This window comes from Maudiozyma barnettii (assembly GCF_903064755.1).
Source record: "Maudiozyma barnettii strain CLIB 1767 genome assembly, contig: KABA2_09, whole genome shotgun sequence".
Taxonomy (NCBI): domain Eukaryota; kingdom Fungi; phylum Ascomycota; class Saccharomycetes; order Saccharomycetales; family Saccharomycetaceae; genus Maudiozyma; species Maudiozyma barnettii.
In genome coordinates this window covers 244,243-271,470 of record NW_024545246.1, presented here as the reverse complement: position 1 = coordinate 271,470, position 27,228 = coordinate 244,243, and the positions used below count along the sequence as shown (strand labels likewise).

Here is a 27,228-nt window from a genome sequence, read left to right as displayed (position 1 = left end):
ATATACTACGAAATGTGTCAAAGAAACCTCTTCATTCATGTAATCCCATCGTTTAATGTCGTATATCCTCTACCATCTCTTGAATGGATTAACGAGTCGATTACTTAATTTTTCAAATTTCTTTTCGGGATGACGATTGCTCGCTTCATGTTTCTGCAGAGAAAACGCCGCAGCACCCCCACTTTCAATTATGTAATTTTCCAATTTCGGGGAATATCACTAGCTACGGAGCAGCATCACGTGCCACCCGTGTCTGTCCACTGTTAACAGCCCATCCACAGGCTGCTGTCTGCACCACACAGTTGGCACAAGCACAAGCACAACACGTCGTTGCTGCTCGTTGCTGCTCGTTGTACGGTCAGATCCACCATGAAATATCGCAGCGACTGCACGTGACCCACATCACTGGCCACGACGTACTAACTTCAGCGAGCAGAGAGAAAACAAAGCCAAATCACCAGCAGCAGCAGCGGCGGGCTGTCAGAACTTTCAATCTGGGATTTTATTATTGAAGGGATCGCGAAATGGCCAGAGGGAGAGGGAACCGACAATAGTACATCAGTAGATTAAATAGAGATTCAGCTACAGATTTCGATATTACAGGTGGTATTTTAGTAGCTGATACTGTTGAAGCAGCCGAAGAAGAAATACGAATATAATAATCGTACCAGTTTAACCTAACCCTTTTTTTAAGAAATCAACATTACAGATATAGCATGGCTTCAAACTCTAATCATGGAAATGCAAAGAAAATGTCATTAGAGGAGTTTCTGGGAGATGAATCTCTAGGAGCGTCCGTGTGGGACGAAAGTGATATTAACTTAGACGCCATAACCAACACGACAAACATTGATCTGTTCAGACAGGCTAAAAACAAGTCTAATGACGCCAGGGGCCACAACCCATCTCACAATAGCAACAACAATAATTATCATAGAGATCCTCACGCATTTAATGATGTCGAAGATATCGAGAATAACGGGAGTATGCCAGGCCCACCGTATATTGTGAAGTTTTCAAATTTGCCACCAAAGTTTTCTAATCGCGATATCGAAGAATTATTCCAGGCTAAATTCACTAAATTCATTAAATTTAAACTGTTTTGGGAATTGAACGTGAATCCTTCTATTGAAACAATGAAGAACGGTACTGAGTTCGAACAGAATTTCAAACTTGAATCTAAAGTCGCATTCGTGGAATTATATACCGCTAGAGATTTGCAAAAAATTGCTAATTTTTGGAAAGAACCACTAAGAGATATTTATAATATTAATACAGAAATAGCCATATTTGAAAATTTTAAAGAATATATTTCAAAAGCGGATTTATTAAAGAATGACCCTCAAATCGATGCTGGGAGACCCTTTATTGAACACAAACACAAACCTAGTCCCTTTGGTTCTGCAAAACCTACCGATACTCAATCAGTGACTCTTGAAATCGAAAAAAAGATGGACGAATTACATGTCGAGGATACTACTACTTTGAGAAGATTATCTCAAAATGAAGGAGAGTCTGCACCCTTAGCATCGTTAGTAAGACAATCAGATCCACTAATCGATAATCATCATCATGATGCTTCTGTTGAAAAACCAAAAATCACTATATTAAAGAAACCAACTCTAAGTTACTCTGAAGTATTACAAAAATCCGTAGAAGAGACAAAGAAACATGGTTCAGCTTCTCCAACACATTCTTATTATCAATCGACAGAATCATCTCCTATGACTACTACGAATTTAGCGGATTCTGCCATTGAAGATGATGAAACACAGGCTAATACTGATAATACCTCAAATGCAATTAATGATAATGTAGAAGGATCAAAGACTACAGAAACTGGTAGTAATGAAACTATGGCAGACAGTTCAGACGCAACACAATTCAAAGATAAGGACAACGATAGATCAGGAAATAACAATTCTTACAAATCTAGAAGAGGTGGCTATACTAATCGAGAAAGAGGCAGTAGTAGAGGAGGGTACCATAACAATCGTGGCGGCTATAACAGTGATAGAGGTGGCAGAGGCGGTTACAAATCGTACTCTAATAATAACGATAACTTCAACAAGGGATCAAAGTACTCAAGGGATCAAAATGATAACAACTCCTCTTCCGAAAGAAAAGAAAAAAATGAAAAGGCAGATTCCCAAAGTTATTCCCTTTTCAAACCTGCTAGTAGTTTCTTACACAATGAAAGCTCTTCAAATAATGACGGTAGATCTTCAAATAACGATCATCGTGGATACAATAACAATCGTGGCAATGATCGTGGTCATGGTCGTGGCCGCGGGGGTCGTGGAGGTAGAGGACGTGGCCGTGGTGGATTCAACCGTGGAGGACATTCTAATTTCAGAGGTCAATCAGATTGATAAATTTAGTACATTATGATTATTTTCTTATAAAAAATAAAATAACATATATTTACTCCAGTGATTAGCATCAAAATTCAACTCAGTTATCTTATCTGATTTTTATTTCAACTAAATTTCCTTACTTTAAACAAATAAACACTGCATATTTCTTTTTCTTCTTCTGGTTTTACTTATTCTATAGCCGTTTCCCTACATCTCTATAATTTTTTCTATAAAGATACATGTAATATAAATATATATATATATAAATAAATTTTAATACTAGACACATTTAACTTAATATTAGTTTATACTGCTATATAACTCTTATTTTTAAAAAAAATATGAAAATATATTATTATTATTTTTTATTAATTAGATATATATAAATTAATGGAAAATGTTATTAGGAATAGTAAAAATTATTTAAACAAAAATGTATAATAATAAAAAAGGAAAATTTTTGTATGCGTAGTTCATTATTTTCGTTGCCAGAAGCTTATATTTGAAATACATAGAGAAAGAATATGAAAAAGATTAGAATGTCACTTTCCCATATTACCTTGTCACAAAGCCTTGTATATCATTTTTACCCATAGTCGTCTATCTCTCAAGCAATTGTTGTTGATTTGCCACTTTTCTTTCTTGTCTTCCCTTTTTCATTACTTGCTTTAATGCAGCACTGTCTAAAGGATCCAATAGTTCAAAAGAACATAATAAACCGTCACTGACACTCATCACAGCACCCCAATTATCAAACTCACCACAATAATTTGGGGCTGAAAAAACCGTCACTAAACTTCGATCATTAAAAAATTCATAACCATCTTCAACAACCATGTGTGCACGACACACAAGGTCAAATCCAAATTTATTCAAAAATTTGTTAATGGCAACTTTGTTGTAACAGTAACTAACACCTCTTTCATTGTCTTCCCATTCATTAGGTGAATCCGTAGGATCAGACCACAATAAATCATTGATCAAACCAAAATCAGGAACATCTGTAGGTCTACTGACATGTCTAATTTCATCCATTGAATTTAACACTGGAGATAACCCTCCATGTACACAAAATATTTTACCAGCAACAATTGCTGCCAAAGGTAAAGTATTAAATGTATCGATGAACACTTTCCATGTCTTGATATTACAACGTCTTTTACATTCATCGTAGAAACCATATACTCTAGTGACATTGGCACATTCGTGATTACCTCTCAGGACAAAGAAATTTTCCGGGTATTTGATCTTGTAACATAATAATAGGAGAATAGTTTCAAGAGATTGTTTACCACGATCGACATAATCACCTAAAAATAAGTAGTTTGATTGCGGTGGAAACCCACATTTAGTAAATAATCTTAATAGATCCCCATATTGACCATGGACATCACCGACGATTTTCACTGGCGGAGATAATTCTAACAATGATGGTTGTGATAAGAAAATTTCACGAGCTTGCTGACAAATTTGTGCAATTTCAGAATTTTTCAAACATACATTCTTAGTTCTCTTGGAAGCGTAACCTGCATCCAGTAATTTTTGTATAGTTTCATCTATGTCAATTGGTTTATAAACTTTCTTCTTCTTACCAACAGCGCCGTTAAAACCTAAATTAGATGCAACATCAGTATCTCCGATGGGGGTATTAAATGAATCCATTCCACCAGGGTATTGATCCATCTTTGACACAGCGGTATAATTACTGGCATTGTCCTCATCTAGCACTTGATGCTCCATATTATCATTATCATTATTTACAGAGGAAGACGAACGATGATGTTGGTGACGATGATGATGCGGAGTTCCGTTGGCTGATCCCGAACTGTCGATATTGGTACCATTACCAAAATAATCCTGTGACTCGTCGCTCATCTTATTATGTTGCAATAGTTGTTGTACGCCAGGTGAATTCAAAGGTGTACTATAAGCAGTATTTGTATTTGAACCTTGTGAAGATTTTCTTGAATGCATCGATGAAGCGAATGAATTTGAACGAGACTGTCCCTGTGATCCTGATAATACAAAATCAGGAGCTCTCGACCCGTTATTATTGTCGGATTTACGACGTTGTCTGGATGATGATGAGATTCCACTTTTGATACTCGATGGCCTCGAAGAATGACTGTGCCTCATAGATTCCTGTCTTGAAGATTTTTCTCCTCCACCGGGTGTCTGTACGGAGTATGACGTATTATTATTATTATTATTGCTGTTATTATTATTATCGTTATCCTCATCTGTTAGGGCATTTTCATAATATTGGAAAGAATGAGAAGATTGTGTATATTTACTGTTTTTCAAAATCGGAGGCTTTGGTTCTACTTGAATCATGGACGGGGGTAAATCACTCATATTATTAAAACTTGATCTTCTCGAATTAGCATTTGAAGGTCTACCCGATCTTGGAAGTAAATGATTGTGATCTGTGCCGGGGTCTTCAGAAGTATCGTGTGAGGAATTACCATGGAACGATTGAAATAGATGTTGCGAATGAGACCTTCGATGAGTATGTGAATGTGAAGTAGACGACGACGATACCGGTTGTTGTAATATAGAATTGTTATTTTTTGTTTCAATATTCGAAAGTTGTTTCTTTATTTGAGGCAATCCCAAATTATTAGTGTTGTCATCATTATTTGTAGCAGACGAAGGTGACATGCCCATATTATTCAGAGATCGCCTCGATCTCAAAGATCGTGAAGATTTATTAGACTGTCCCGTGGTGGTACGAGACAAAGTCGTCGGTCTTAGTCTACTCGACCTACTATGAGACTCGGTATGTTGTTCGGATAACGAAGGTTCTACTTGAGCGGAGGCCAATTCACTCCCACTGTTCGCAGTAGCACTATCATTTAGTTTCACTGGCGATTCTGGAGTATTGATAATCGTCGGAACATGTTCTGTCGAATGACCTCTAGTGCTTATACTGTGATTATGTGAACTTTTTGTGCTTAACGACGGACGAGAACTGGAGGAACTCTCTTTCCCCTTTTTAGTTGTCTTCGAAGTCGATTTTTTAGTCTTACTTGAAGGTTTAGAATTTGAATTACCCATTGTATTATGTCTTTTATCAATACGTGTTCAAAATGCAAAAGCAAAAAATATAGGAATTAATAAGTGTTAGATTAGAATATAAGCGTAATAAAATTTTCCCTTTTTTTCAGAGCTAGAATCAAATCAACTGGATACTTATAAAAACTTTCTCAGATTGGTGAATGCGTGAATATATCGCCGTATCCCTATATGTATCTTAAATATAATGAAGATACTCGAAGTAGCAAATTCAACAAAACGGTAGCGATAACAGATAAGAGATGTTCAAATAACTCTTAGTTGACAGACAATACAAGCTTCTAACAGCAAATGAATACGTAAAAACAACGGTTGCTTACAGATAAATCCACCCTAACCTGTTCAAAACCAAAAACCCAACCCAGCAAAAAAAGTTCCCACTGAATCGTCAAAAGTTGGCAATCCTTTCCTCTTTCTTCTCTTTCTCGCTTTATTTTTAAATTTCAAAGAACGGCTCCGCTTTAACGAAATTTAACTGCCAGTTTTATCACTTTAGTAGCAGAAAGCACCAACGATTGAGTATTTTAACTGCCGTTTGGGGGGTTGAAATGAACCCACGGTTCTTAATGTGTCGGTGGTTGGTGTACCTTTGACGAAAAACAGTTCGATTTAGTTCATTGATCTGGGCTATGGAGATGCAGTTGCAGCTACAAAGGCTAGTCGCTGGATCGTTATCGATATCAGCGGCGCATCACTGTTAACGAGGCGGGAGCACCGCACTCCGAAATTCTTCCAGGCTGAAATTTTTCTTGCGAGTTTTTGGTTTAAAGAGAAGCAAACGATGCTGATGATGCTGACGCTGATGGCAGCTGGTCGATTGCAGTTTGTTGCTCAAGGTTGGTTATAAGTTGTCTGTGCTTGTTGGCTTGCTTTAGTACAACTTGGAAATGGAGGGTAGCAGAGACGCTCAGGCGAAAGAACAGGAGTATGTGCACGACGTGTACAATGAAATTGCAGCACATTTCTCAGAGACAAGATACAAACCATGGCCGATAGTGACGACGTTCTTGCAAGGACGAACTGCTGGTAGTATTGGCATTGATGTCGGGTGTGGGAACGGGAAGTATCTCGGGATCAACAAGGATATCTATATCCTGGGTTCTGATCGATCCGATGGGCTCATCGGGTGTGCTCACGAGATAGACTCCGGTTATAATGTCCTCGTGGCGGATGGGATGAACTTGCCACATAGAGATAATACGTTTGACTTTGCCATCTCGATTGCCGTAGTGCACCATTGGACCACAAGGGAGAGAAGAGTGCAGGCCATTCGCCATATCTTGAGTAAAGTTAAGTCTGGTGGACAGGTGTTGATATATTGCTGGGCTTTGGAACAAGGTGAGTCCAGGAGAGGTTATCATGAGGGGATGAAACAAGATGTGATGGTGCCATGGGTTTTGCATGATACAAAGACACAGACTGAACAGAAAAAGAAGAACAAGAAATCAGGTGGGGATCATGAGAAACCGGACTTGACAGGAGTGGAACCTAAGGACAGGGCTGCTTTCGTTGCTAAATGGAGGAAAGAGAGAGCAGATCAAAGAGCTGCTGAAGCGGCTCAAGCTTTGGTCGAGCAACAGAAGCAACAGCAGGAGAAGGATTCTGCCGCATCAGCAGAACAGGTTACGAAGTATAGGTTCTACCACTTGTATAAAGAAGGTGAACTTGAGGAAGATTGCATACAAGCTGGCGCTACTGTTGTCAGTAATGGTTACGAAAGGGACAATTGGTACGTTGTCGCGGAGAAACAGTAAGCCTTGGAATAACGAGAGCTTAGCATTGCATCACCGGGCATTTGCTCATTCAACATATATATTTATATATATATACATAAATGTCTAATGAGGTTACTCTGCATCAGATAGATCTCGACTTGGTTATTATTTTACTATTATATTTATCAGTCATTTACTCATCTGCGTATTGCTGAGAGAGATGGAGCCATCCGCGCCACCTTAGAGAGAAAATCCATCAAAGCCTTTAAATTTGCAAGATCGACTCATTAAATATACATTTTGATATAAATGGTATAAAATAAAAAGGGGAGATATATGACTACACTTCATGGCACTGATACCCACTGAAGAGCTATACAGGAGCGAAAATAGATTTTAACGAGTAGTTTATTTTATTTTATTTTATTCGTGACATCATATAAAGGAGAAGAATAATCAAATAAGGATGCCGATCATTAATGCTGGAGACAAGGAATTTCATTTATCTCATGAAGAAGAAGATAAATTGAACCAGTTTAAAGGTATCACAGATTTCCCAGAGGATGATCTTGCACAGGTGATAAAACTATTGCAGAATCATAGTTGGCATTTAGAACCTGCCATCAGCCGTTTTTTCGACGATAATTGGAAAGATTCATTGTCTCAATTATCATCTGCTACTACTGGAACAAGAGGCAATTCAGATGAAATGGAATTACCTACTGGAACGTCTCCATCTCCACCACTAACAAGAATTCCTACACCAGGTCCTCGCTTTGATAGAAATGATGGGGTAAGAGCCAGACATACGTTGATAGATCAATGGCAAGCAAGCAGAAGCCTTGTTCCAATATTACCGTTGGTGAAACGATTGCCAATTGATTATAGAGATAAATTTAAAGTAGTTGGGTTGAATTATGCTCCAGGTGTTTCGATACCGGGAAATAATGATTGGAGTCCCGTAGTATTGCTATTAATGGTTATACCAAGATTCTTGTGGAAATTAGTCACTGTATTGTGGTCATTGATTACGTTTGGTCTGTTAGACGATAATGATAACAGTAATGGCCAAAAAAATAGCGTGATGGTACATGTTCCAAAGCTACCTACTCAGGAATTTGACAAAATTGTTTTATCCGACGTGTGGAATGACGCTACAACTGAGAAAGATTGTGAAAATATAGAAAGAGCCACCAAATGGTTGAGGGGTCCTCACATCCCATTCAATGATGCTCTTAAATTATGCGAAGAAGAGTTTAAATTCTTATTGGTGGTCCTTGTAGGCGCAATGCCAATTTCGAAATCATCATTTGAGGATACAAATGATGACGTGAAAGACTCAACGGATACACACACAGCCAATAACGGAAATATAGATACTAATTCTTTGAAGATTATTAACAAATTTTTTACACATGAGAAAGTATTAGATACACTTGATAAACATAAAGACGAGCTGATTGTGTATTTTGGATCTGTCACTGAATTAGAACCGTGGCTTGTTGCAAGAAACTTAAATATTAAATATACTCCCGAATGTTTATTGGTTGGTAATGTATTAAATGGCAATGGATCCCTAAATGGTACTACAAGACTATCTGTATTATCTAGGTTACGAATCAATTCCACAAGAAAATTCCAAAATTCTTTAAAAGTGACATTAGATAAATTTGAAAGCGAATTGGTTGTGAGTAGAACTGAAAAAGAAGAACTTAGAGTAGCAAGAGAAATTAAACAATTGCAAGAACAAGCATATGAAGATTCTCTACGGAAGGATCGTATTAAAGAGGAGAATCGTAGGATAGATGCTGAAGAGAAGGCCTTACAAGATGAAATAAAATTGGAAAAAGAACAACAGATAAAACTAGCCGAAACGATAAGCAACCTAAGATGGTTAAAACTTTGTGTTGATTCCTTAGGTCAGGATACTTCTATAGATAAATTGAATGAATGCGCTACTTTACAGATCAGAACCTCAAACGGTGCCAGAATCGTTAAAAAATTTAAAAGTGATGCTACATTACATTCTGTATACTGTAACATTGGGTGTTACTTGTATTTGAATCAAAATTCTTCCGACTCTGTTGAGTGGAGTCAGAGTGTAATGGACAAAATTAAAGAGTTGGTTAATGATTCCTCAGTATTATGTTTTAAAGATAAATTAACTATAGAGGATGAATTAGATGAAATGCATCTGAAAGAATTGATTTCTACTGAATTAACAAAATGGATGGAATTAGGTGATAAGGACTCTCCATTATCATTTGATTTCGAGTTAGTTTCTCCATTTCCAAGATATGAAATTCCTCATAATGAACATACTAAGATAAGAGAGGTGTCACAACTATGGCCAAATGGGAGTTTATTAGTCGAAGACATTATCGAATCAGAAACTGATGAAGATGAAGATGAGGACGAGTGATGAGTTTATTAGATGTTTATCATATTTTGTTCCCCTAAAAATGTTGCATAACCTTTTAAATAATGCATTCCACTTTTCATATTTCAAGTTTTAAAAATTATAGATATGTAAACTTGTCTATATATCCATATATCTATGCTTTCCTATACCTTAATAGACCTAATCTCCCTAATACAGAGGCAAAATCTAAATATGTAATAAATAACCTATTTCCCTCTGTAGCACAACTCATCATTTGTATCAAACCAGATTGGTCTGTTATACCTATAACATTGGATATCTTCTGAAGATCCTTCACACTAAGAACATGATCCGTTAACTTAATATTTGGAAATTGAACATCTCTACCACAATTTTTCACCATTGTAGTCCATAAGTTTTTAATAACATCTTCATTATCTATGTATATTAGTATATGGTATGTGCTTCTTATCAATAATTGGAAATCAATAATATTGGTACCTTCAATAACCAGGTCTTCTTTTCTTATTAGTTTGTATAGATCCTTCGGGAGCTCTAAATCTTTGAAATATGGTTCTAAATCGTCTATGTTCATATCATGTTCAATGCTGTATGTAGCATACACATTTAGCATTTCATCCTCTATGTCTTGGGGAACTTTCACGTTGGCAAATCGGGATACCCTTTCATAAGTTAATTTATCACTCATAACTTTTAAAGGTTGCTCGTCTAATAATGATAGTTAAGCATTAAATAGAACCAATAAAGTAAAATCCTCCGTTATTTCAATAATCGTAAAACGTAAAACTGGTTGAATACACTGACTGGATGCAATGATTAAAGGAGTGATAGTACTCTTTCTTTCTTATAAATGGTTCCATTTTGACTAGTAATGGTTACCCTCTTTTCCTGAAAAATATTTCTGAATTTTTCAACTGTGCGAATTATGGGTATTTTCCATTTAGCAAAGCAAAGCAAAAATGAAAGAAGGAAGAAAAATTGCTACCTGAACCATGAATAACAACCACAACAACAGATTGCATTGAAGCAGACCGTAAACAGACAAGAGAAGTTAAAGTCTCTAATTTCATGATTTAAGAGTGAGACTTGTTTTACATCTTTCACAATCTGTTCTTAAGGAAAACACAACGTTATTAACTCATTAGCAAGGTATAGAGTTATCGTTTTACCTAAACCATGAGTGAAAATACTGATACTACTCCAAATCCTACAGTGGAGTCAGGATCCAGTACTGGTACGGAAAACATACATACAGTATCCTCAACGGTAGACGTTCCAAAGACTGAATCAGATCCTGCTGCTGAATTGAATCATACACATGATGCTCCTTCTGAAGAAGATAATGAAAGGACAGAGGACAATATAACTTCTAGCGAAGTTTCTGCTCAACCTGAGGTGAATCAAGAAAACGATAGTCCTAGTGAAGCTCATACTGTAAAAACTGACTATATAGACAGTTTATCTAATACAGAAAATGATGGCGAAGAAAGCGCATCGTCCACAGCTAAGAGACCAAGATCTGAAGGCAATGATGATGAAGAGAATAACAACAATGACGACGACGACAATGATGATGATGATGAAGAGGAGGACGAGGATGAAGATGCTGCGCCAAGTAAAAGACAACGTCAAGAAAGAAACAGATTCTTAGATATTGAAGCCGAAGTCAGTGATGACGAGGATGAGGATGAGGATGAAGAAGAATCGGAATTAGTGAAAGAAGGGTTCATCACTCGTGACGATGAACATGAAGAAGAAGGACAAGGTAGAGACCGTTTACACCGTGAACTAGATCAAAATATGAACAAAACATCTGAGGAAGATGCTCAAAGACTGGCAAAGGAATTAAGGGAAAGGTATGGTAGAACAAGTTCAAAACAGTATCGTGCAGCTGCACAAGATGGTTATGTTCCACAAAGATTCTTGTTGCCTAGTGTTGATACTGCTACTGTTTGGGGTGTTCGTTGTAGACCTGGTAAAGAAAAAGAATTGGTAAAAAAATTATTCAAAAAGAAGCTAAACTTAGATAGAGCAATGGGTAAAAAGAAATTAAAAATTCTTTCCATTTTCCAGAGAGACAACTATCATGGTAGAATTTATATTGAAGCTCCAAAACAATCTGTTATTGAGAAATTCTGCAATGGTGTTCCAGATATATATATTAACCAAAAACTGTTGATTCCTGTACAAGAATTACCCCTACTTTTGAAACCTAACAAATCAGATGATGTCACATTAGAAGAAGGTAATTATGTTCGTATTAAGAGAGGTATCTATAAGGGTGATTTGGCTATGATTGACCAGATTAGTGAAAACAATTTGGAAGTCATGCTTAAAGTGGTTCCTCGTTTAGACTACGGTAAATTCGATGAAATTGATCCTACAACAGGACAAAGAAAACCACGAAGAGCGACATTCGCTAATAGAGCTTCTCCACAATTGTTTAACCCAACTATGGCATTAAGACTTGATCAAGCAAACTTATATAAGAGAGATGATCATCATTTTACTTACAAGAATGAAGATTACATCGATGGTTATTTGTTTAAATCATTCAGAATCCAATATATTGAAACTAAGAATATTCAACCATCTGTTGAAGAACTTGCTAGATTCAGTTCAAAGGATGGCTCTGTGGATCTGTCTAATATATCCCAAGCATTGAAGAAATCCCAAGCATCAAAGGTAACTTTCCAATCTGGTGATCGTGTTGAAATTTTAGTAGGTGAACAACGTAGTTCAAAGGGTATAGTTACAAAGACGACCACAGATATTGCCACAGTGAAATTACCTCAATTCCCACTGAAACCATTGGAGTTCCCTATCTCATCTTTAAGAAAGATCTTCGAACCTGGTGATCATGTTACCGTCATTAACGGTGACCATCAAGGTGATGCTGGTCTGGTTTTGATTGTAAAACAAGGTCAAGTTACCTTCATGTCAAATCAAACAAGACAAGAAGTCACTATTACTGCTAATAATCTATCGAAATCTATTGATTCCACACCAACTTCCAGTGAATACGCTTTGCATGATATTGTTGAACTAAGTGCCAAAAATGTGGCATGTATTATCCAAGCTGGACATGATATATTTAAAGTGCTTGATGAAGGTGGGAAAGTATTTACAATCAACAAAGGTTCTATATTGAGCAAGATCAATACAAACCGTTTACAATTAGCTACTATTGATAGTAAAGGTAGAGAAATTAACATTGGTGATAGTGTCATAGAAAAATTAGGTGCTCGTAGAGAGGGTGAAATTTTATTTATTCAAAACCAACAAGTTTTTGTTATGTCTAAGAAGATTATCGAAAATGCTGGTGTCTTTGTCTTGAATACAAGTAATATCGAGGCTGTTGCATCAAAGGATAACATGATAGGTAATAAAATGGATTTGAGTAGGATGAACCCAGATATAATATCAAAGATGGGTCCTCCATCGGCAATGACTCCACGTCCTCAAGCTGGTCCAGCGCGTGAAGTTGCTGTTGGTAAGACTGTGAGAATTCGTTCTGCAGGTTACAAGGGTCAATTGGGTATAGTGAAGGATGTCAACGGTGACAAAGCTACAATTGAACTACATTCAAAGAACAAGCACATTACAGTGGATAAGAGGAAATTGACTTATTATAATCGTGAAGGTGGTGAAGGTATTTCCTATGATGAGCTTGTTAATAGACGTGGTAGAGTTCCACAAGGTAGAATGGGTCCAAGTTACGTTAGTGCAGGTAACCCAATGAACACTGGTAGACAGCCAGGCGAAATGGGTAGTACATTACCAGGTGGTATGACACCAGGTTGGAACAATGCCTTCGATGGTGGTAAAACACCTGCAGTCAATTCACATGGTGCCGGTTCCGGTGGCACATCTGCATGGGGTGGTGCTTCTTCATGGGGTGGCCAAACTGGTGGTACCTCTGTTTGGGGATCTACTGGTGGTTCCTCAGCATGGGGTGGTCAAGGGACTGGTGCAACCTCTACTTGGGGTGGTGCTTCTGCTTGGGGCAACAAATCAAGTTACGGTGGTGCATCTTCATGGGCTGCTGGTGGTGAGAACAATGGTGCTACCTCTGCCTGGGGTGGTGGTGCTGCCTCCACATATGGTGGTGCTTCTACTTGGGGTAACAAAGAAGGTGCTGGCTCTGCATGGGGTGGTAACAGAAATAATAATTCCAACGACAATAATAATAATAATAATAATAATAACCATGAAGGTAATGCTTCTGCATGGGGTAACAACAACAACAACCAGCAACAAGGTAATAGATCTGCGTGGGGTAACCAAAATAATGGGGGAAACAGTTCATGGGGTTCTACTTAGTACTTTAAGATTTCCAAGTTTTATTGATATTGTTTTCTCTGATGTTTTCAAAGTTTTCAGTGTTTTTAACAATCCTGTTACAAGAAAAGTATATAAAATGAGGTAACATGATTTTATATTCCTCAACGTTTACTATCAACTGCAAGAGTTGATGTCGAAAGTTATATTTTTTTTTGGGTATGAGTGTTTAGTTATTCATCACGACAATATCTATATGTAAGTTATAGTAAATAAAATAAATTAAAAAAAAATTAGAAATTAGAAGACAGCATCAAAGAAAGACAATTCAGAGTAAGTGTAAGTGAATTTTATTTACATGTCGTACGAGTACTTTGTAAGTATATATCAGTATATATATATATATGTGTGTGTGTGTGTGTGGTTTTTTGTTCTACGATAATGCCGTTGTTAGTTTCGTTAAGTTCAACTGTTCTAACTGTGGTCAGTCGTTTTAAGAATATATGTCGTTGAAGTTTTTGGAATGCATACAATGTTGAAACTTTATTTTTGAATTAGTTAAAATAGATTCGAAGATCTCAACTCCTTATCAGCATTACTTGGTAACCCTTGAAAAGGTAATCGGTTTTATTTCAGGGATCTTTCTCTTCTTAGCCTCTTTGAATAAGACGTGACGTTTAACGACCGGATCATATCTCACTTGATGCACAAGTGGTGCACCTCTTTTAACTGTAATATGTCTGGAAAATCCAGTGGAAGCAGTCGATATCAACTTTATCACGGAAACTTTCAATTTAGCCTTAGCCATGACAACAATATATTATTCTTATTTCAAATTCAGGAATGCAGCAGGAAACAAATTTTCAGTCTGGATAATCCTAATAGTAACAACCAGTTGCGATATACGTTCAGATATGCTCAATTATGTGATCGTGTGTAGCTTGGTATCACTTTGTCCCTTCTGTTTCAATATATTCCTTATGAGCTTCTTCCCTCTCTTTGTTTCTTTATAATTCGGAAGTTCAACCAGGCCAAATCTGTCACTTCACACGACACCTTAAAGCGAACTTTCCCTTGCCAGCAAACCGTCGCGCACGACGAATCGCAAAAATTTTTCATGATGAAAGTTTCTGAAATATTACGCTTTGTTAGTGGGAGGTTCATCTAAATTCACGAAAGTGTGAAATCATTTAGAAGGGAAGCACAATAACAGCTATATCAAATAGCATTGCTGAACTTATATATTTTTTAAAGTATTTTGGTGTTAAGATATAAGAAATACAATCGTATCAATTAAGCAAAAATGGCCGAAGTAGCTCCAGAAATTATTGATAACGGTGATGGTACCAAATCTGTCATCACTTACAAGATTGAAAATGGTGATAAGTACAAAGTTACTCAAAAGATAAAAGAAGTAAAGATTGTGGAGAAGGTTCATAAGGCAGTTGCTGAAAGAAGGAAATGGGCCAAGTACGGTTCTGAGAAGAGCTCCAGTACAGGTCCAAGTGATTCCACCGCCTTGGGTGAAGAAGTTGAATTACACTTGAACAGAGATTGGAAACATGCTGAAGAAGAAAAGGCACGTAAGGCTAAGGAATCCACAAGTAAGGGTCTAACATGTAGACTGTGTGGTAACGAGCATTACACTATGAACTGTCCATTCAAATCTATTCTAAATGAAATTTCTTCCTTGGAAGATCCTGCTGCTGGAGACAGTGCTGAAGTTGCAGAAGAAATTAACAGAGGTAAGGAAGAAGGTGCTGGTGCTGGTGCCGGTAATGGTAGTTACGTTCCACCATCTCGTCGTGCTGGTGCAAAGGATCCATCTTCTGATGCTTACAGAGATTCCAGAGAGCGTGATGATATGTGTACTTTGAAGATTATGCAATTGAATGAAGATGCTGATGAAATGTCTATAAAGGAAGAATTATTGTTCCCATTCGGCCCTATTCAAAAGTGTGTTGTTGTTAGAAATAGAGAAACTGGTAGATCTAGAGGTCTGGCTTTTGTCACCTTCATTAGTGAACAAATGGCTGAAAAAGCACTACATTTCTTGCATGGTAGAGGTTACATGAACTTGATTCTACATGTTGAATGGTCTAAGCCAAAGCCAAAACCATAAATCGGTTAATATAAAATATTGTACCTTTTTATAAATTCACATTAAACAATCAAACATTGAAATTTAGGTATTATCGATAGAAAACAAAAAAAAACTACAAAAAAAAATAGTACAGAAGCAACTTCACTCGGTTAATGTATATCGATCACTATTGTTTCTAAGAAGAATTCTCTGAATGAGGTTCTGATATTCACTATGATGTAAAGTTATTATATTTTCATCTGGCGGGGTTCTTCTATCTGTCATCATCATCATGTATATGTACATAATTCGTAATTAGCCTCATTAAATAAGATTTTCAACAATAATAAAAAAATGAGAAAAATAATCTACTTTTATATAATTCTTTTAGAATGCTGTAATTTATTTCATATATAGATATAGTTATATATTTTTATTTATTTATTTATTGTGATTTAAATGTATCCATGAGAAATAAGAAATATCGATTTTTTTAATTCTTATAATGCAGACCTCTTATAGGTAATAAATAACGTTCACATTTCATTAATTAATGTCTTGGCTTCTTTCCAAGCTTTTAAACACTCTAAATTATAGTTTAATATCAGCTTTACAATCCCATGTAACATAAAATCAAGCTTCTTTTGAACGTATTGCAATAAATTGGCTAAACTAGTCATACTAGAAAGGTTTACTTCTTTAATGTCACGTTGGATGACCTTAAAACATTCGTTCAATTTTTCAATTTCTTTAGCAATTTTTTTACTTTCTAAATCTCTTTCTGTTTTAGTTAAGAATTCTGGTCCTAAGGAATCCAATTTTGAAGTATATTTGTTAATTTTTTTTCTTTTCTTTTGTAGCTGAAATTGTAGTTGTATATGCTTTTGTTCCAACTTTATTTGATCCATATCGGGACCATTAGAATCGTCATTGTTCTCAACAGTTTTGTTAGGATTTTGAGGAGGATTGTTGTTGTTACTTTTGGTGTCATTATCCTTCTTTTTCAAATTATCTACCACTGTTGCAACTGTTCGAGAACTAGAGGCATCCCTACTTAATGCCAGGTCTAATCTATTCAATTTATCCTCGAATTCATTTAATTCTTTTAATCTATTTTGTCTCTTTTGAAGGGTAATTTTCACAATTTGATATTGACAAAGTTTCATATTTTTGAAAACAATTACTCTTCTTGAATCTATTAATAATTTCACAATTTCTTCGATATTTTCTTCTAATAAATTTTGAATTCCTTCTGTTAATACTTCCATCGATACATATTTGATATCGTATGATCTACCAATCTTTTCTATGCATGAACTCAATTTTCCAAATGGAAGATTTTCAATACTTAAGGCATTATAGAATGCACCTAGTTCTGCAAACTGACCTGACAGTGAACTTAAATGAAATTTGTTATGTTTAACTTCGTTGTATATTGGTTGTAGTGTTCCTAGATAATGAGATAATAAACTTTCGATTTTAATAAATTCTTTGGCTACATTCATTAATTCGTTATTATCCTTTAAGGAATCCATAATTTGTAAATGTGTAGGACTATTTGAAGTACTTGGAGATGGTAATAACGGATGTAATGGGCTTGGTTTCACTTGATTCAATGGTGGTGCCAAGAGGTTATTTTGTGGTAAGATAGTGACAGGCGGAGAATGAATGACATCCTTCCAAGCAAATTCAGGATCTAAAAAGTTTTGGAATATGATATGAGACTTAATTTCGGGGATATTATTGCAATTATTTAGAAATGAAGCAAATTTTCTTTTCCTCTTTTCTATAACTTTTGTATCATATTGAGCATTGATTGGATTTAAAAAATATTTCATCAAAGAATGTTTTGATGGGATTGGAGGAATCACTATTGTTGGGAAAAATTTAATTAATAAATCATGTAATGAACTAAATTCAGAATATCTTCTAATGACTTCTTTATCATTGTATTGTATCACATAACCAATGGCATGTTTCCCCCATTGATCGTTGAAATTTCCAGACTCAGTGATCATAATCTTCCAATCTTTCTGATCCTGAATAATGTTTTCTTGGTTCTGTTGTTGAGCTAAAGCCACTGATAAGGATAAATTTTCATACGGTTCATATTGAGAATTACTATTTGAGTTGGTATGCGACCCCTGAGAATCTGTGTCAGACCCATTTGACGATGAGTGTGTTCGAGATGAAACTGTGGATAAATCACCATCATTATATGGTGAATCCTCTCCTTGTGATTCGATAGCTGTGTTTTTAGTGGTAGCGCTCTTGTTTCCATTAGATTGTTGTTGTGGGTATTCATAACCCAGTTTCAAATCCGGAGTCTTAGATAATGTATCTGGATCCGGCACACCAGCCATCCCTGAGGCAAACATGTGGTTAGTTCCTGAAAACGGGTTGTTATCTTCTTCTTCTTCTTCTTCTTCTTCCTCTTCCTCGTCAATATTGTTATTATTCAAATTGTCAAATATATTTATGTTATTCATAATGTGTGTGTGAATGTGTGTGTTATAAAATGGGTTCTATCTTCCGCTTCGACTAAACATGTAAAGGTGTCAGTGAAAACGGGATATATATAAGTATGTTTATGTATTTATCAGAATGTTAAGAATCTAAGATAATGGCGGTGCTATATAACTTTTCCTATAAGTTGGATATTATTAGCCCTTAAATAAAATAATAATTGTACGCCGAGCGAACCACCCTAAAAAAAGTGAAAGCCGAAAGCACATAGAGCCATGACACATATATATCACCAAGACAAATAGGTAGCAATAACTGATAAGATTGCGAAGAAGTTAGGATAAAAGGTTGGAGAATAAAATATGAATTGAATTGCGTATTTACTAGGTCATAGATATGTGTATATAATCATTTCTTACAGAGCGGGGGAAAAATATTAGCTATAGGAATTAGACTACAGATTAAGCAGTAGCAGTAGTAGAGTCAGCATCTAAAGGTTTCTTTGCGACAAACAACATCATTGGAGTGAATAGTTTAGATCTACCACCAGCGACAAGACCGACGGCGGCTTCTTCTAAAGCACCGGTGACTTTAACGGAACCTTCTGGAGCCAAGCCGACTTTTTCCATAGTAGAGACCATTAAATTAGTGAATTTTCTACCGAAATAGGAAGTTCTAAAGAAAGTACCGATATCACTTAAAGTTTGTACGTATTTCCATTCACCAGTCAATGGGTAGTACCATGGGACAGGGTCGGTGTTATCAGCCAAATCATCATCAACTAGAACTTCGAAACCACAATCCTTCAAAGCCTTTCTAGCGACATCGACAGAAAACATTTTTGGAATCCCATCACCTAATTCGATTTCGTAACAAATCTTTCTATGTTCTTCATTAGTTTCATCATATTTATCGGTCATTACCCATTCATACACAGCGAAGATACCACCTGGTTTCAATACTTTATAAATTTCGTTATAACATTTTTCTAAATTAGGAGCGTGACAGGTTGCCTCGATAGCATAAACTTTGTCGAAAGTATTTGGTTCGAATTCCAAATTCATGAAATCCCCTTTAACGAATTGCAAATGATCTTGTAGACCAGATTCCTTAGCGTACCATTTAGCTTTTTCGATTTGATAATCGTTATTATTTAAACCTATAATATTACAGTTAGTGAATCTAGCGATTTCACGAGCTGGACCACCGACACCACACCCGACATCCAACACAAGGTCACCTTGTTTAATCTCGGCCATGTGAGCCAAATAATGTTCATGTCTCGCAACAGCAGCTTGGAAGTTTTCACCTTTGTAAAATCTGCAGAAATGGAAAGAGGAACCCCAGCCATACTCGTAGAAGTCGGTGACGACGTTGTAATACGAATGAGTAGACTCGTTGTAGTCTTCTAGACGACGTTCTTCTGCGTCTTTATCGGTCTTCCCGTCCCATAGTCTTAGGTATTTGTTAACAGCTTCTTGTTGAGCGTTGTTATTCTTTGATAATAGAGCACTCATCCCTGTCTTTTCACCGGCATGTTGACCGTGCAGTTCCTTCGAGAAAGTAGCTTGTCTTTGTCTCAATTCATTAGATTCGGAGTCCATCTTGTTCGTTTGTTTGTTCGTTCGTATCTTACAAGATATATAATTGAATACGATTGAAAAAAGTAGTAAACTAGAAATCCCAGGAATAACAAGAACAACAAGAATAATATGTATAACAATGCAAATGTCCCTTTTTATATATATCTGTTTAATCATTGAACCGATCAACCCATCCCAAGCGATAAAAATTGCACGGTTCCAGCAGCTAATGATCGTATTGCGTATTGCTTACTTACTTACTCACCATCGAAGAAGCAGTGAAAATTTTTGTTCAGTTAACGCAGTCCATGCGAGTCGCTAAACGACCACCAAACGGTCTCCCACCCTCCCTATCGCTGTCGCTTCTCGCTCGCTCACTCGGTTTGCCTTCACTACTTTCGTTTAGGAACAGTTCGCTTATACGAACCACAACTACCAGCATAATTCCGAAATTTCTTTAAATCCGACACGAACGACAGGTCACTGTGCACGGACAATGCACGTGATGCGCACGTGACACACACGGAAGCACTCACACGTGACACCCACGTGACACCGCACCCTACTACTCTCACGATGCATACTGCGGGGCACACGCGAGCGTCCACCCACTCGTGGAACCATGCAAACACACCCACTCTCCCACCACCCAGGATGTATACTACTCCCGCCACCACACACATTCAGGCTGCTAAACCGCAACACGCTGGGCCACCCACCCACCGACACCCATCCTTTCCTTAGTCATCAATTCCAAATTCTGTATGCCCCCACCCACACACCACACACACCGCCAATCCTGACAAATCACAAAAAATTTCGCTCAAAAAACTGAATTTTGTAGCCGAAAAGACACGGAGGGCATGGGCTCATTTGTGCACCCCTCCGCCCATAATGAATTCATATTGCACATCCACAACTGCTAATAGCATATATATATATATATATATGAATATAAATATAATTTGCCACCCTGGATTACCACAGCTAAAGACAACAACTACAACTAAACATATAGTGCTATATACAGATATATATCTATATTTTCTAGTGCGATATAAAGATTTTAAACCGTTTATTTGTTATACATACATATATTGTTAATATACTCGCGTGCAGTTACTAGTTGAAACTATTAATATATATATACATATACACACACCACGGGATAAAGATGAGTACTACTGCTGCAAAGAGACCTCTGGTTATTGCTGGAGATAATGTCTCAGTGGAAACAGGCGATCGAATTATAGACCATGACGAACAGGATGAAGGTAACACGACATCTTCTGCCAAGAAATCACATCACAGTGAGAAGAATTCCAAAAATTCAAAGACTCCGCTGGATGAAGACACCAAGAATAAAAGAACAGCTCAAAATAGAGCAGCTCAAAGAGCCTTTAGAGAACGTAAAGAAAAAAAAATGAAAGAATTGGAAGAAAAAGTTAATCATTTGCAAGATATTCATAAGCAAAGTGAAATTGAATCGGAATTTCTGAGAGGTCAATTATTTACACTTGTAAAAGAATTGAAAAAATTTAGACCTGAAACTTCAAATGATTCAGAAGTTTTAAATTATTTAGCTCAACATGAAGTCAATGATAAAAATTTAACCAGTTCTTTAACTCCAACTGAAAATTATAATTCAGATTCATCAAAAGAAGTTCAATTAAAAAATAACATTGAACAAAAGAAAAATTTCTCATTTTCTTATCCATTCAATTCAAAAAATTCAAATTCAAATAACATACCTTCACCAGATGGTTCATCTACATATTCATCACCAAATCAAAATTCAACTATATCAAAAAGTAATGATGAAAGCAAATTTTTGACTAATAATAATAATTTCTTTAGTAACGATTTTGGTTCAATAAATTCGCCTCAAAATAGTATAGCTAAAAATAACAATAATACTAGTACCACTGAGGCTTCTACTCCCTCGATGAATTGGTTGGATAATATTTTTTACAATGATAATATGTTTAATCAACAAGTTAATGGAATGAGTAACAATAATAATTCAAATAGGAAACCTTCTTCTGTGGCAAGTTTAGGAAACCCTGCTAATTATGATAGCAATATGTTATCAAATGAATTTAATTTTGATGAACAATTCGATGAACAAGTAACAGATTTCTGTGTAAAGATGAATCAAGTTTGTGGGACAAGAGAAAACCCTGTTCCAAAGACTACATCTCCATCTGATTTATCGTCGACTAATACTCCTCAAAATATATTAACTTCAGATTCTATGACAAATACAAATATTACAATTCCATCCTCAGTAGGTTCGATGTCTAAGAAGTTAAGTTTTGGTGAAATTGGCTATAATAATGGCTCCAGTAATAACAATAGTAGTCCTGCCGTTCAAGGTGCTACTACTACAAGTAATATTACTTCAGGTTCAAATACTGTGGCAAACATTCCATTCATAAATGATGCATTGGCGTTCCCAACAGAAGCTAATGATTTAATGAATCAACCAAGATTGAATAACGATACACCAGAATCTCTTGATAACTTTAAACCATCATCGAATACCAACAGTAATTTTGATACTTCTCAATTCTTTAGAACACCAGGATCTACTGGTATGAACAATGATATTTTTAATCAATTCTTACAAGATGATGATGACGAAAATAATTCCGATAATGAAAGAAATCCATTGGATGATTTAATTAATGAAGAACCAAGCGTAGCTCCAAAATCTACTGATAAATTATCTTTAAAACCTAATCCAAGCAATGTAATTGATGAGGATGATGATGATACTAACGCTGTGGTTCCTTCTAAGGATGGCGATTTATTGAAGTGTTCAGAAATTTGGGATAGAATAACATCTCATCCAAAATATTCAGATATAGATATTGACGGTCTATGTGGTGAATTGATGTCAAAGGCTAAATGTTCTGAAAGAGGTGTTGTCGTTAATGCAAGTGACGTTCAATTAGCTTTGAGTAAACACATGGCTTAATGATAATATTTCATTTTCAGTTGTTGTTTTTTATGTCAATGGATCATCTAACACACACACATATATAAATATATTTATAAAAGATGAACATTCTTCTGGTACATTCTTTTTTTTTTTTCAACATTGTTAAGGTTTTCTTTTTCTATATATCCTCCTTTTTTTAAAATTTTATTTATTTATTCTCTATAAAACAAAAAACTTTTAATAAATTATATTTTTAAATTGAGTCTTGAGGTGAAATATGAAAAGTCTTCAGCCAATATTGATAGATGCAAAATTATTTCGGTAAGAATATATTTTATATATTTATATATAGATATATAGATATATTGTCCAACTGTTCTTCCCTTTATTTTATTTTATTTTTTAACAAAAAGTCATTAAACATAAATTCATACATACAGATCACATAATAGTACAAAAGGTTTCCTTTTGATTATGAGGCTTCCCTTTACTAAATCTCTTCATATTTTTCTTCCAATTACTGCCTTCATTACTACGTAATGGATCACTCTTATTTGGCACACTCTTCCATCTCGCAACATGTTCAAGATCCTTCAAATTCTTAGTATTTTTCTTCTTGGATTTTTTTTGATCTATCATAATATTATCCTTGGTATTCTGCCTGGTATTAGTACTCGTAAGAACATCGCCGTCTCCATAGAATGTTTGTGGACCATTTTCAGAATCACTTGAATCATACGACCCACTATATCTATCCGTAGCATTACTTTTCTTTTTGAAAGCCCATTCACCAATACTATTGATTGTTCTAATAGATCTATGTGCTATAGTGTTATTTGTTTGGACACGCTCTGGTATATGCATTGTAGGGTCTCTTTCGGCATCATCCGAAAATAATAATTGTGGGATCTCCATATCACTATTCTCCGGTTCTTTCAATACACTATTATTGACCGCTAGATCCTTGGTATGAGACTCTAGATTATTATCATCTGCTACACCTGCATTATCAATGAAGACCATACTGTAGAATAATATTTTTTTTAAGTTTTGGCCCCATTCGAATAAATCCTTCAAAGTCAACATTATTAAATTATTCATGGAGAATTTCTGGTCATAAAGGATCCAATCATCACTAACATCTGCATCATCTAATAAGTTGTTGGATTGCCTGATTGCAGTATAAATTTGACGGTCTTCATTTAATGTCAACATCGATTGAAGTACCAGTCTGAAATGACCTTGAGGAGACCTGATTGAAATGGATGGTAAAATAGAATATATAGAATCAGCGGAAGTCGTTTGGGTAGAAACTGTGATAGATGAACTAAACGAGGAACTGTCGAGTCTCGACTCTGCATCATTGGATTCAAGACCCTCATCGTATGGATTAAAATCGTTAGACTCCTCATCCTCTTTAATAGATATAGAAAGTTCAGATCTCGATCTAGTTTGGTGTAATGGTTCTGTGTCAACCTCTAGAATTTTGGACCTTGTATCAGCAAAACTATTTATGGAAATAATCTCAGATTGAGGTGGAGTATATATTCCAGTGTTATCACCTCTAGGATTATAAACACGACTTGTAGTCAGTTGTTTCACAGGTTCGTTTTGTTCCCCGCTAAGTTTAGTGTGAAGTTTAGTTCTTGGGAAATTAATTTCAATTATACTTCCCGTTGCGTCTTCCATGTCTTCCAACATATTAATTGAACGAATATTCTCACTATTATTTATACTATGACTTTTACTACTATAGGATGAGTTACCATCGTTTGTAATATCCTTTTTGTCACCCAGCGATTGGGTTCTGGAGGTATCATTATTATTTTGAGACTTCCCTGAGGGTGTATGCAAGGGTTGTGGAACGGATCCCATAGATCGACTAGATGATTCCGCAGATCTAGAGACAGTATTGGAATCGACAAAGGAACTTGAATATAATGCGGATGATATGGAGGAGGATGCAGATGATGAATTATATGACGATGATGAATATGACGATTCACGAGACGAGCTGACTGAGCCGGAATGTGTATATGTCATAATATGATCGGTTGTTCCACCTGTGACAGTTCTTACTGTATCAAGGAGTCGTTCACCCTCATTTGTTATTGTCTTCGTCGTACTAATATTATTTTCGTGAGGCCCATCGCTTTGTTTTGAATCGACGTGAATATTCATATTTTGTTTTGAATCAACGTGAATATTCATGTTCGAATTTGGGAAATTTATTATGCTATTATTATTGTTTTGACTTGGAGATATGCTATCATTATATTTATAATCCTTTGGATTGACATACTCCAAAAAAGTTGGATCATCAAAGTTGTTTAAAGTATCGATCAAAACGTAATGGTTTTCGTGATGGTACGTTTTATCATGAGTCAATTTTAAAATTTTAATATTTGTTAAATCTTCCAAATGGAAATATTCTTTTAAGAATGTCTCTAGGAGTGATATATCACTATGAATATTATCTGGGATTGAAATAAATAGAATTTTTGAATTTTTAGATGCTGCGAAATTATCTGTATCATCTTCACGATCCTTGATGAATTTATTATATAGAAATCTTCTTAGTAGTGTAAATTTTAATTCATTTTGAGTTAATTCTTCAAAATCCCCTGATCTGATATTTTCAAGGTACCACGACCATAACCCATTATCGTCATTGTCATAATAATCTCCTACTCTGACAGACTTAGGCATATTAACTTAATGTGTTGGAAAAAACAGAAGAATAAAGTTATGTGTTGTGATGAGATATTAAAAGCAAATTTTGTTTCTTTTGAAACGATAGAAAGGAGGTAATTAAAAAAAGATAAATCGATAAAAGTTATTCACTTCTGAGGAATATATATATATATTCTTCTATATGTACAAGTGAGGGAAAGTAGATGCAATATATTCAACTGAGCAAAAAAAAATGGGATAACTGAAAGTTGACGAAACGAAGTAGAAATTTTGTAACGTATGTTTTGTAGTCAATGGATATATATAAAATTCTCTCTTTTCATAAAATTTATCTAATACGGCTGGTGAGTTCAAAGTATTATCTCTTTAAAACCCAAGTTAAGGTTGCTGAGGTTAATTCAAGATAGATAGATACACAATAGCAAACAAAGAACCAAAAAATATTTAAAAACAATAAAAAAGAGTAAATAAATAAAATGTGTTTAATAAATAAAAAGATACGTATATTTGAAAACTATAATAGATAATAATCAAAAAAAAAAATACGTAAGTAAATTAAATTAAATTATATTATTCTTTTCCTTTTCAATGTACCTCATACAAACCACTGAATCAAAGGAAGGTAAATGAATTATAAATAAGTAATTACATGTATAAAAAGTTTTACGATGGAGCACAATATGTAAGGTGTATGCTTGTATTCTTCTTACAATGTCAATCGAATAAAATATATAGATAGATATTAAATAATTAATCAATCATCTTCTTTAATAAATCATCGCTGAAGGAGAAGATGCAGAAGAGCAAAAAAATCAATAACAAGAAACTCAAATCGAAGAGGATAGAAGGCGTAAAGATAATTCTGTAAATCGTAGAAGAAGGAGAGAGGTCTCTTCAAAATTTGAGCTAATAATTATAATTATTATTATTTTATTAAAGGATGTAAAGCCAAATTAAACTAAAATATAAGGGGAATAATAGAATAAAACTTAGTAAAAAAGATACTGTAACTTGATTAGGCATCAAAATAAAACGTACTCAAAAAAGGACGCACATTATTTATATTTTTATTTATTTATTTATTAATTGGTTAATTAATACAATTTACATGATACTCGGTTTCTTCCCTTAATGCTATGGCGTTATATTTTTTGTTCTGTTGTGTTCGCAGAGCATCGAAAGTTCTAAAGTATTCATTTCTTTCTAATGAGATAGAAAAAGAGGACTATTGCTGCTATTGCTACTATTAGATAATACTAATTTAAATAAGAAAGAGGACTTATGAATTTGCTGTTAAAGTTGTTCTTGTTTGGGTTACCAGCAAAATTTGTGCAGTATCTGTTTCGCCCAGTACAGAAGGGCGAAATGAAGAACGCGCCGGTACTTTTTAAGCTATGAAATTGGCAATAGCAACAAAGGGCTATTATTATTGGTGTATATTGTTGTTATTTTTGAAGTTCAAAAATCCCTCAATATTGCAGCTTTCAGTGAAAAAACAGAAGTGAAAATAATTCTACTGCAAAATAAATATTCATGTATATGGTGTTTACTGTGAGCCGCACTTAAAATATAATGTAACCTTATATTTCTATTATGTATTTGTGTTGTTTCCGGGCTCAGAGGTAA

The 27,228-nt window shown here is 35.3% G+C and overlaps 12 protein-coding genes across 12 annotated transcripts; 6 read left to right on the top strand and 6 right to left on the bottom strand.

Moving 5' to 3' along the window:
• Positions 1-752: 752 nt before the first annotated feature.
• Positions 753-2,372, top strand: PSP2 (Psp2p; the record flags this gene model as incomplete). Its single annotated transcript, XM_041552265.1, has 1 exon — positions 753-2,372. The coding sequence occupies one exon, from the start codon at positions 753-755 to the stop codon at positions 2,370-2,372; it is 1,620 nt and encodes a 539-aa protein (XP_041408199.1).
• Positions 2,373-2,957: 585 nt separating this feature from the next.
• PPZ1 (salt homeostasis regulator) lies at positions 2,958-5,414 on the bottom strand (the record flags this gene model as incomplete). The annotated part of the gene is made up of 1 exon (XM_041552264.1): positions 2,958-5,414. The coding sequence occupies one exon, from the start codon at positions 5,412-5,414 to the stop codon at positions 2,958-2,960; it is 2,457 nt and encodes an 818-aa protein (XP_041408198.1).
• A 905-nt stretch (positions 5,415-6,319) lies between these two features.
• Positions 6,320-7,186, top strand: TRM9 (tRNA (carboxymethyluridine(34)-5-O)-methyltransferase; the record flags this gene model as incomplete). Its single annotated transcript, XM_041552263.1, has 1 exon — positions 6,320-7,186. One exon carries the CDS (start codon positions 6,320-6,322, stop codon positions 7,184-7,186), a length of 867 nt encoding a protein of 288 aa, XP_041408197.1.
• A 427-nt stretch (positions 7,187-7,613) lies between these two features.
• Positions 7,614-9,569, top strand: UBX2 (Ubx2p; the record flags this gene model as incomplete). Its single annotated transcript, XM_041552262.1, has 1 exon — positions 7,614-9,569. One exon carries the CDS (start codon positions 7,614-7,616, stop codon positions 9,567-9,569), a length of 1,956 nt encoding a protein of 651 aa, XP_041408196.1.
• Positions 9,570-9,702: 133 nt separating this feature from the next.
• RAD33 (Rad33p) lies at positions 9,703-10,239 on the bottom strand (the record flags this gene model as incomplete). Its single annotated transcript, XM_041552261.1, has 1 exon — positions 9,703-10,239. One exon carries the CDS (start codon positions 10,237-10,239, stop codon positions 9,703-9,705), a length of 537 nt encoding a protein of 178 aa, XP_041408195.1.
• A 488-nt stretch (positions 10,240-10,727) lies between these two features.
• Positions 10,728-13,874, top strand: SPT5 (transcription elongation factor SPT5; the record flags this gene model as incomplete). Its single annotated transcript, XM_041552260.1, has 1 exon — positions 10,728-13,874. One exon carries the CDS (start codon positions 10,728-10,730, stop codon positions 13,872-13,874), a length of 3,147 nt encoding a protein of 1,048 aa, XP_041408194.1.
• A 553-nt stretch (positions 13,875-14,427) lies between these two features.
• MRPL39 (mitochondrial 54S ribosomal protein bL33m) lies at positions 14,428-14,640 on the bottom strand (the record flags this gene model as incomplete). Its single annotated transcript, XM_041552259.1, has 1 exon — positions 14,428-14,640. One exon carries the CDS (start codon positions 14,638-14,640, stop codon positions 14,428-14,430), a length of 213 nt encoding a protein of 70 aa, XP_041408193.1.
• Positions 14,641-15,135: 495 nt separating this feature from the next.
• TIF35 (translation initiation factor eIF3 core subunit g) lies at positions 15,136-15,954 on the top strand (the record flags this gene model as incomplete). The annotated part of the gene is made up of 1 exon (XM_041552258.1): positions 15,136-15,954. The coding sequence occupies one exon, from the start codon at positions 15,136-15,138 to the stop codon at positions 15,952-15,954; it is 819 nt and encodes a 272-aa protein (XP_041408192.1).
• A 497-nt stretch (positions 15,955-16,451) lies between these two features.
• SNX41 (Snx41p) lies at positions 16,452-18,404 on the bottom strand (the record flags this gene model as incomplete). Its single annotated transcript, XM_041552257.1, has 1 exon — positions 16,452-18,404. The coding sequence occupies one exon, from the start codon at positions 18,402-18,404 to the stop codon at positions 16,452-16,454; it is 1,953 nt and encodes a 650-aa protein (XP_041408191.1).
• Positions 18,405-18,842: 438 nt separating this feature from the next.
• Positions 18,843-20,141, bottom strand: ERG6 (sterol 24-C-methyltransferase; the record flags this gene model as incomplete). The annotated part of the gene is made up of 1 exon (XM_041552256.1): positions 18,843-20,141. One exon carries the CDS (start codon positions 20,139-20,141, stop codon positions 18,843-18,845), a length of 1,299 nt encoding a protein of 432 aa, XP_041408190.1.
• A 997-nt stretch (positions 20,142-21,138) lies between these two features.
• Positions 21,139-22,944, top strand: YAP1 (DNA-binding transcription factor YAP1; the record flags this gene model as incomplete). The annotated part of the gene is made up of 1 exon (XM_041552255.1): positions 21,139-22,944. The coding sequence occupies one exon, from the start codon at positions 21,139-21,141 to the stop codon at positions 22,942-22,944; it is 1,806 nt and encodes a 601-aa protein (XP_041408189.1).
• Positions 22,945-23,349: 405 nt separating this feature from the next.
• On the bottom strand, positions 23,350-25,617 carry GIS4 (Gis4p; the record flags this gene model as incomplete). Its single annotated transcript, XM_041552254.1, has 1 exon — positions 23,350-25,617. One exon carries the CDS (start codon positions 25,615-25,617, stop codon positions 23,350-23,352), a length of 2,268 nt encoding a protein of 755 aa, XP_041408188.1.
• Between the last annotated feature and the right edge of the window lie 1,611 nt (positions 25,618-27,228).